At 31.6% G+C, this 11,277-nt stretch overlaps 1 protein-coding gene across 1 annotated transcript; it reads left to right on the top strand.

Moving 5' to 3' along the window:
- Nucleotides 1–9,944: 9,944 nt before the first annotated feature.
- On the top strand, nt 9,945–10,547 carry LOC127849281 (ficolin-2-like). Its single transcript, XM_052381998.1, has one exon. The coding sequence runs from the start codon at nt 9,945–9,947 to the stop codon at nt 10,518–10,520; it is 576 nt and encodes a 191-aa protein (XP_052237958.1). The 3' UTR covers nt 10,521–10,547.
- Nucleotides 10,548–11,277: the final 730 nt, after the last annotated feature.

Genomic DNA, 11,277 nt, shown 5'->3' on the forward strand with positions numbered 1-11,277 from the left:
GCTTATGCCTAGGATCATGAAACTTCATAGGTATATGGATCATGACTCGCAGATGACCCCTATTGATTTTCAGGTCACTAGGTCAAAGATCAAGGTGACTCGAACCAGTTAAATGGTTTCCGGATGATAACTCAAGAACGCTTACGCCTAGGATCATGAAATTTCATAGGTACATTGATCATGACTCGCAGATGACCCCTATTGATTTTCAGGTCACTAGGTCAAAGGTCAAGGTCATGGTGACTCGACACAGTTACAGGGGCCTTTTCACAGATTTTGGCATTTTTTAACTTATTCATTAAATGCTTTATATCGATAAATGTAAACATTGGATCGTAAAAGCTCCAGTAAAAAATCAAGAATAAAATTTAAAAAAGGAAAAGAACATTGCCCGGACCAGGTTTCGAACCAGTGACCCCTGGAATCCTGCCAGAGTCCTGAAGTAAAAACGCTTTAGCCTACTGAGCTATTCCGCCAAGTACACATACATGACGTATTTTATACCTTATATAAGCAATCTTCGTTGTTTCACAAAATTTAACGACAAAAACAGAACTCTCCAAATTATTCAATCGTTTCGCGTTGCAACGCTTTATAATTTTTAGGTTTTAAAATCGTCAAAAGATGCATATAATGGCTATATTAGACCATGGTAAATGTTCAGTATTACTGTTTCCTCACAAATATCATAACTAAAACGAAAATTTGCGAATCTGAAACAACTTTTTTCAATTTTGTCAATTTACCAAAGCGTGAAAAGATCCCTTTAAATGGTTTCCGGATGATAACTCAAGAAAGCTTACGCCTAGGATCATGAAACTTCATAGGTACATTGATCATGACTGGCATATGACCCCTATTGATTTTCAGGTCACTAGGTCAAAGGTCAAGGTCACAGTGACAAGAAACGTATTCACACAATGGCTGCCACTACAAGTGACAGCCCATATGGGGGGGCATGCATGTTTTACAAACAGCCCTTGTTTAACTTAGTATTTCAGAGGTACAAGTCGACTTTGATATGCCACTTAAAACGCGAAACTCTTTCACCATCTGTCTGTTCATGTAATAGAAAATATGTAGCGCTGCACGTTTGAAAACATTATTCGTTGATATCAATTACTAGAACCACGTATTTTGTGAATGAATGTTGCTAAGCAACATAATGCAAAACAGAGATAGCGGCAGACGTTTAAGCTCAGCGTCTGGGTTTCCGTTATAAATGTTTGCCAGGTAGCGGAGTGGCGGATATATTGAAGCCGTGCGTGTTTCTTGTGTTTTCATATACAGAGCTTCGTCTCACTACTGTGCCTTACACATATGGTACTTAGAAGTTATGTATTTTTAAAACAAAATGGTCTTGTACGTTCTATACTTATTATTGTTTCAAACTGTTTCTTCAAAAATGTCAAGTGAAACATCAACATCTAGAATTGTTAGAAGATTGGATATACTTGAAAAAAAGGTATTAATTTTTTTTTTTTTTTTTTTTTTTTTTTTTTTTAAAGTTTTAGCCCGTGGGCGGGTTTATTTTTTTTATTTTTTTATTATTCAATATAAAAACATACAATATAAATATGTGCATAAGCAAGAACAAAAGTGGTACAATACAACAGTAATCATGTCAAACACATATTATACATGATATGCTAGGATATACTGTTTTTTTTCTCTTGGTTGCATGTGGTGTATTCTGTTATTTTTAAATGTAATAATCAATCCTATAGATGAGTTGCGTAGAGTTAGGTAGAAGACAACTGGACTGGGTTATGAAAGGTTATGCGTTTCCATTTTTGTTCAAAAATATGAAGTTTATCGTTGTTGAGGGCTATTTCTTTTTCAATTTGGATCTTTAGTTTTAAATAGTTTATAAAACAGTTGAAAGTAGGTATTTGTTTTTTGTATTTGAAGCTAAATATAAAATATTTCATTAATATGATAATGTGGTTCACAGTGTTAATAATTTCTGGTATTTTAAAAGTATTCACACCGAAACTGATATTTAAGAGAGACAGTTTTAATTTTAATTGTTGCTTCTCTAGAAATGATGTTAACTGGTTCCATAGAATTTGAATATGTTTGCATTCCCAGAAAAGGTGTTCTATTGTTTCAATGTGTTCGCTGCATATATCACATAAATTTGTGTTGGATAGGTTGCACTTAAAAAGGTATTTATTTGTAGCTATGATTCTATGGACATATTTATATTGAAAATTTCTCAGTGTGCTATCTATAGTTGTTTTATATGGCATGATAAATATTTGTTTCCAATTAAATTCTTGTTCCCCAAGAAGGCTTTGCCATTTATTTTGAATCTTGGAGTTTTCTGCAGGGTGTTTAATTTGTAGTTTGTAAAATATTTTGTTTGTTTTGTTTTGTTTTGCAAGTATGTTTTCCGTGAATGATGTTTGAGTACATGGTGTGTTATTAGTATTAATTGTAGATTTAATATGTGTGGGTATGCTTTTAATTAATGTGTAATACATTAGGAAATTGCTTGAAGGTATTCCGTATATATAACATATATTCTCAAAAGAATAGAAGTCTTTTATTCTGTAATCGTACAATTGGTCGACATATTTAATGTTTTTTTCAAACCAAAGTTTATAGAAAAAAGTCTTTTTGTTTGAAGTTATGTCTTTATTGTTCCATAAAATAGTTTTACTGGTGATTTGGGTTTCTAGATTATGAGTAACATTAGTCCATGCCGATAAAACATTAGATAGAAATATGTTTTCGTTTGCAATTTCATGCAAAATGGTTTTGCTGATGTTACATTCAAAAAGTAAGGAGTCACCATATTTTTTTAGGATTTTCTGGTAAAATAATTTCCATTTACTTGTATTGGTATTATCTAGATATCTTTTAACCCAGCTGCATTTGATTGCATTCAAGAATGAGTCGATGTCCGTTAATTGGATACCTCCATTTTCTACAGATTGAATTAACTGAGTTCGCTTAATTTTATCAGGTTTACCGTCCCATATGAAATTAAATATTTCTGATTGTATATCTTTAATAATATCATTTGGTGGGTTTGGGAGAACTGTTAGTGTATAAATTAATTTAGGGAGTGCAAACGTTTTCAATACCGTGTTTTTTCCGATTAGTGTAAGTTTACGATGCTGCCATGATTTTAAACAATTTTTAAATTTTTGTAATTTAGGCAGTATGTTTTGTTGAACTGTTTCATTTTCATTGTTTGTAAAGGTTATCCCTAACGTTGTTGCTTCATCTGATGTCCAGTGGAATTTCATTTCTTTTTTAAGTTGAATATTACTTTGTTTAAATTTACCTACTCGTAGCACAGTGCATTTACTTTTGTTAAGTTTAAGACCCGATGCCATTCCAAAAAGGGTAAGCGATTCTATGAGATTATTGAATGAGTCAATACTGTCATTTAAAAAATAAGTTGCGTCGTCAGCAAATAGGGACTGTTTAATATCTTCGTCTGGTTCTAGCGATATTCCATTTATATGTTTATTTGATTGGATATAGTGTGATAGATACTCGATGCATATAATGAATAGTGAGGATGAGAGTGGACATCCTTGTCGTACCCCTCGTTCGATGTTAAAACTGTTTGAGAAGAAGCCATTGTTAATTATTATACTGTTAATATCGGTATAAAATAGTTTTACCCATTTAATAAGACTTTCACCGAAATTCATATTTTCTAAGCAAGAGAACATAAACGAATGGTCTAGTGAATCGAAAGCCTTTTCAAAGTCTGCAAAGAAAATGAGGCCAGAATTGTTTGGTTGGTTGAAATAATTTATGCATTCTTGTATCAGACGTACATTTTCACCAATGTATCGTCCTTTAATAAAACCAGATTGAGATCTTGAAATGACTGATGGTAATACTTTTTTTATTCTGTTTGATATACTTTTAGTTGCAATTTTATAATCATTGTTAAGTAGACTAATCGGGCGCCAGTTTGATAAGGATTCAAGGTTTTTTCCAGGTTTTGGAATGAGTGATATTATACCTTGTTTTTGTAGCGTAGTTAGGTTTTTGTTGTTAAATGAATAGTTAAGTGAATTAATTAAATGTATTTTAATATCGTTCCAGAATATTTTATAAAATTCAACTGTGATGCCATCAGATCCTGGACTTTTATTATTTTTCATTTCTTTAAGTGCTAATCCACATTCATATTCATTAAGTAATCCGTCGCACAGTTGTTTTTCTTCTTGATTTAAAGCATGATGTGTATTTTTAAAGAGGGTGTTATTTTCAACATGTTTTCGTTTATAGAGGGTTTCGATAAATAAACGTTGTTCTTCTAGTATTTGAGTTATGTTTGTTATATCTTCGCCATTAACTACTAATTTGTGTACAGTTTTTTGTTCACTTCTACGTTTTTCGATGTTTGCGAAGTATTTTGTATTTTTTTCATTGTGTTCAACATGCTGTGCACGTGCTCGTAATATAATTCCATTGAGTTGTGTATGATAAATTCCTTCTAATACTTGTTTTTTTGATGTTATTTCATTCTCAATGTCTTTGGTATCGTTTGTGTTTGTTTCATGTAATTGTTTTTCAAGTGTTTCAATGCTTTTGATGGTTTCAGTTTCAAGTTTGCGTGTTTCTTTTTGTTTAAATGATGTGTATCTAATTGTTGTGTTACGTATATTTCCTTTAATTACTTCCCATAAGGTGTTTGGGTTCGCATCTTTATTATTTTGAACTGTATTGAGTATTTCTTGTTTTATTTGCGTTTGGTATTGTGTATCTAATAATATGCTGTTATTGATTTTAAAGTATCCTGGGCCTCTTTCAGGCTCTATGTTGTGTATTTTAAGTTCAACTAGAGAGTGGTCAGTCATATATCCTGGTTTTATGTTACATGTGTCAATAATGTTGCAAAGTGACTCAGATATTAAAAAATAGTCTAATCTACAAAATATTGTTGGTTTTGTGTTTGAGTGCCAGGTGAATTTGCTTTCGTTTGGATTTATTGTACGCCAGATGTCTATCATATTGTAATTTTCAATTATGTTATTCAAAATGTTTCTATTTTTAGAATGAGCATAAAGGTTTCCCCTCTTTTTATCTAATAATGGGTTAAAGGGATCTTTTCACGCTTTGGTAAATTGACAAAATTGAAAAAAGTTGTTTCAGATTCGCAAATTTTCGTTTTAGTTATGATATTTGTGAGGAAACAGTAATACTGAACATTTACCATGGTCTAATATAGCGATTATATGCATCTTTTGACGATTTTAAAACCTAAAAATTATAAAGCGTTGCAACGCGAAACGATTGAATAATTTGGAGAGTTCTGTTTTTGTCGTTAAATTTTGTGAAACTACGAAGATTGCTTATATACGGTATAAAATACTTCTAGTTAATGTACTTGGCGGAATAGCTCAGTAGGCTAAAGCGTTTTTACTTCAGGACTCTGGCAGGACTCTAGGGGTCACTGGTTCAAAACCTGCTCCGGGCAATGTTCTTTTCCTTTTTTAAATTTTATTCTTGATTTTTTACTGGAGCTTTTACGATCCAATGTTTAAATTTATCAATATAAAGCATTTAATGAATAAGTTAAAAAATGCCAATATCTGTGAAAAGGCCCCTTTAAGAACAGTATTGAAATCACCACCGATTATAATGTTTTATCTTGGTTATTAATTACAAACGAGTGTAATGTTTCGTAAAATGTGGAATCATCTATGTTAGGGCCGTAAACGTTGATTAATGTTAATTGTGTTTCATGTATTTTGATATCTATACTTGCTAGTCTTATTTCGTTAAAGTTATCGACTGTGATCCCTATATTGTTTTTAATCAGAAAGGCAATGCCTTGTTTATTAGTATGTTGCCCACTGAGGTAGATGTCTCCGTCCCATTCATCCTTTAAGGTTTGTGCTAAAGTATGTGTCAAGTGACTTTCTTGTAGTAGGCATACACTATTTTTTTTTTCGTCTAACCATTTGAAGATTTTTATTCGTTTGTCTTTATTGTTTAGCCCTTTTACATTCAAAGTACATATTTTAATCATTTAAAAAGGTGGAAGGTGATGTGAATGATTATGTGTGTGTGCTTGACCGGTTCGTTTTATTTTGAAAAATAGAGAAGAGCTATTCATCCTACACAGATGAGTACTCTGTATGCAAAAATTCATATCCCAAGTCTCAGCAATGGATGTTTCATAAACAATACATTGTATTATGTTTAACAAAATCATACGTGAGAACGTATTTTTTTCTCTATGCAACCATATATAGATTAAAAAGAGACAACAAAAAAACATTATATGTACAAAAACAATACCTGACAATTTAGTCAGACAGCCTAAGCATGGATTAGCTCTATAAACACATTTTATACAATTTGTGACAATGTATAGCTATATCGACATAAAATATAAAGCTGGAAAACATACCGAGTGTTAATACAAGAAAATGAACTAAATCATCTATATTATTACAATATGCAGTGCATTGCATAAATTTAGTTCACGTCTTATTATATTAACAGTGATTAAATGAATAAGGATTAAAATTGGAAGGTTTTGTGGATTGTAATAAATTCTTACAATTATATCCTATAAAGGAATTATATTTGATAAAAATTAATTCCAGATTTAGTGCAGTGTCAAGATTCTCTTATCTTTTAAATTAACTAGAATTTCAGTTTGCACTGCACTGCGCATATTTACACATCTTTATCGTTAGTGTTTCAAACGATACCGTGGAAGGCTATGCATTGACAAATGTTTACTAGGACATGCACTATAAATGAAATAATAGCATCGTAAATACATACATACATGAATATAGAGGCAACAAATATTATCATTGTAGATAAATGGGTATAGAAGCAAAGCGAGACAACAAATTTATGTGTTTCCTTTTTGCCTTTAATAGATTGGAACAATACAGAAACAAAAAAAGGCGGAAGGCAATATATTGCGCAACTTACTGATAGTGCTGCCAAAACAAATTCAGTAATTATGAAAATAGAAAGGTGCATCGCAAATATACCACTTTACGTTTGTTGAAAATGCAATGTATTTGACAACTGTTTGTGAGGATAGTGTAGTCCGAACATACACAATACAGGAAAATATGTACAAGTAACTACACAATTTAGTACGAATGGTACTTAATAAAGGGCTTGTATAGAAAACACAGTATGTGCGGATCCCCGTGGGAATGAATCTTCCAATAGAAGAAACTTATGGAGATACTACACATTGTTAAATATGCTATATCATTTTCCTTAGTTGCTCTCTTTTGCGAAAACGAAAAAAAGAGATGCGGTTTAGGAATTTAACACACGTAACATTGAGAGATATATTTAAGAGAAAGTTGGAAACATTGCATGAAACAATTCTGCCCTAAAAAAATAGACACATAGGTATAAATGTAATTGCAACAACAAATAATTGCATGCTTCACGTTCGATCTTTTTACAAACAATACCGTGAAAAGGCAGTATATTGACTATTGACAGTATAAATGAGCCACAAAATTTATGAATATTACCCTTTTCTCTAAAGAGAAGAAGAGCACAAAGGGGTATTATAAAAAAATATATATATAAAAAAATATTTATATATATATATATATATATACACACATATATAAATATATATATATACATATATATATATATATATATATATATATATATATATATATATATATATATATATATATATATATATATATATATATATATATATATATATATATATATATATATATATATATATATATTAGCATCGTAAATATATGGATATAGACCCAAAATGGGACAACAGATGTATGTATGCTTCTCTTGTGCCTTTAACCAAAAAGGAATAACCCCCCCCCAAAGAAAAAAAACAACGGTGGAAGGCAATATATTCGACAACGGTTTTAAAGAATAGTGCTCGCAAATACACCACACTATAATAAAGAGAAAACATATGTATATATTGTGATGTATATATTTACTATTATTGTTTGAATTCTTATTTATTATTTTACAGTTTGATTATTATTTTTATTTGAATACTTATTTATTATTTTACACTTGAATGACACTATTTAAATATATATGCAAAAATACAATATATAAACATTGTGATCTAAATTAATTTTTGCTGTATATATCACTATAATATAATATGTCTATTTAGTGTAACATGTATATGATATTTATAAATATTTTTATTATTGCTTATAGTTGATGTTCTCTATAAAGTTTTTTTTACAATTTAATTACACTATACAAAAGCATACAGAAATACAACATATAAACATTGTGATCTAGATTAATTTTTGTTGTATATATCACTGTAAAATAATAAGTCTATTTAGTGAAACATGTTTATGATATTTATAAATATTATTATTTATTGCTTATAGTTGATGTTCTCTATATAGTTTAATTATTTTACAGTTTAATTACACTATTACATATATTATACAAAATACACTATGTAAACATCGCGAGCTTGATGTATCATTGGTGTAGCTATCAGTATACAATAATTAGTAAACTAAATGTAACATTTATATAATATTTATAAATATTATTATTTATTGCTCTATTATGTTCTCTATATAGTTTTCTTTGATGTAAGCACTTTACATAAGAAGTTGTTAACAATAAATATTATCAAACGTATTATTACTTATTTTGTCATGTTATGCTAATGCCCAATACAAAAACGTTGATTTTGTTAACTGCTTATTATTGTAATATTTATTTACGTGAAATCAATATTTATCATTTATGCTATTCTTTGTTGACCTTGTCTATAAAAAGGTGACAACACAAAAGAAATGCGTTTATTTCGTGAACCTATTTAACCGCTTCTGAAAATTATGATGATACGAGAGCTGTTATAATTACATCCATTTATAAGTTCTGTTACGCATGATAGCACAGTTTAAATCATTCACAAGTCTATACTGTTCAGTGATAGATAATGACGGCACTGACCGTCGTTATCTTGTTGTTCGTTTTGGCCAGGGCAGGTCTAGCCAGGTCTGATAGTCCTCATAGTGGACGCGGGTGACCTGTTCCTGTGTGTTTTTGAAGAAGATAACCCCATTACGGGTCCATACACTGGACACTTCGTCAGACATTTTTCGTTTGACACTCATGAAGACCTCTAAGTTCAGAGGAGTGAGGTCTTCTCTAACAAATATGCCTGATTGGCGGAGAACACGAAAAGGTATTCATGATGCAAAATGATTTGATTGAAGACTTAAGAATTTTACAAAAGGATCTGAACGAAGAAAGGGATTTTATAAAAGAGGACATATCTGAGCTTTTTACCAGGCTTACGGGATCTTCGTGTGATTGTGGAGCTATTGTGAGTCATTATGAAAATTTAATGATGGCATTTAAGTGAGAAAAATCTGAAAATATTGTGCTTCGAAAGGAATTTTACGACATGAGAAAACGACATGATTTTCAAATCGAAAATGTTAGCGAAAAGATTATTAACATGGATTCTAGATTAAACAATGCGTAAAAGACATTACGTTCAGAAATAAACACCATAAAATATGTCACAATTTCGGAATTTCAAGAAATGAGAAAACTACAGGACTTTGAAATTGGAAACGTCAGCGAAAAGTGCTATATAGTCGAATCAAGATTAAACAGTTCAGAAAAGAAATTACGTTCAGATATAGACACCATTAAAAATGAAACCATGGCGGTTACCCACAGATATGCCGTGTTTCAAAAAGATATAAATAACACGCGTGCTTATTTCAACGACGGGTTAATTCATTTAAATGAGTCATTGACGAACCGTTCTTTGAATGCATTACAGGAAATATCTCAGATTACATCAGATACTGCCAATCTGAAAACGTCGAATGAAATCTTATAATACAAATCGGCATCTTAGTCTCTTATTTCCCCAATCATGTGATAGTGTAGTTAAGAGTGGTGAATCTACAATATATCCCGAGGAGTATCCACAGGGCATGAACGTTTATTGTGTTGTGGACTCCAAGAACAAGAGATGGATGGTTATACAGAGGAGGAAAGACGGGTCTGTAGATTTCAACCGCACTTGGGCAAATTACAAAGCTGGCTTCGGTGACTTGAGTGGCGAATTCTGGCTTGGCAATGAACATATCTACCAGCTGACTAAGGACAAACCGAGACAGCTGAGGATTGATATGGAGATGTTCAATGGAACAAAGCGATATGCGCTGTATTCTGAGTTCAAGATATCATCAGAGTCCGAGAAGTATAAGCTCCATCTTGCCGGATACACTGGGGACGCAGGAGACTGTTTATTAACGGCTTGTTATGGTTATGGTCATGTTCACAGCGGTCAGTCGTTTTCAACTTTCGATAGAGATAATGACCGAGACAGTAATTGTTGTGCATGCGTATTTGTGGGAGGTTGGTGGTTTAATGACTGTTTCAACGCATATCTAAACGGTAAATACTTTAAGGAAAAAGATTCCATGCCTTATGGGAAAGGAATTAACTGGTTCAAGATCAATGAATGGAGCACATCTTTAAAATTTGTGCAAATGAGCATGCGCTAAGAATGCACATTAAGACGTAGACATGACTTTATAAAGTATTTCCATTGGAGCAATGAAAATGATTGTCATTCGTTTTGTATCTACTGTTTTTATGCACTTTTAAAAATTGCATGCTATTAGTAAACACAGTTAATGTATAAATGAAATGAAAAACCCTTGCCGCATATTGATTGTGCTTTGCATTTTTATTTAAAGTAAACTTCAAGTATCATGTAAATTTGTTGTGCTGCATCTACAATTGGAGACTTTCTAACGCAATACTTTTCAAACACGAATTTTTCAAAACACGAATGTCTCAGGTGTGAGAAATGAAAAGTCCAAGTGTGCCGTGCGTTAGAAAAAAGTGGCCAAGTGTGCATCCAACTGTAGAAGTGCTCGGGTTGCTGTATGTTGACATATCAGACGTTTTTAGCCGGGAACATATACCGTATATTCATCGTCACATGCTTTTTGTCCTGCTTTTTAATTTTATCACTATTGAAGTGTAGTTAAGTATAGTTAGTTATATCAAGAGGTGTTTTACGTGTTCAGTACGGATAGACAGATGGAGGGAAGACTATTGACCCTTTGGTGCAAAATCAGCAGGGAACTTAAACGTAACAGCCATACAAATGAATGTTTCAGTAGTGATCAGAGCATGCCGTTGTTTTGTTACAATCTAATAACTAATATATCTGTAAATGAAATAAATAAATTTTGTTGATGAGTCAATTTCGTATCTAGAGAGCAAAACACTGAAACATCTGAGCACGAGGTG

This window comes from Dreissena polymorpha, chromosome 10, assembly GCF_020536995.1.
Source record: "Dreissena polymorpha isolate Duluth1 chromosome 10, UMN_Dpol_1.0, whole genome shotgun sequence".
NCBI classification, from domain to species: domain Eukaryota; kingdom Metazoa; phylum Mollusca; class Bivalvia; order Myida; family Dreissenidae; genus Dreissena; species Dreissena polymorpha.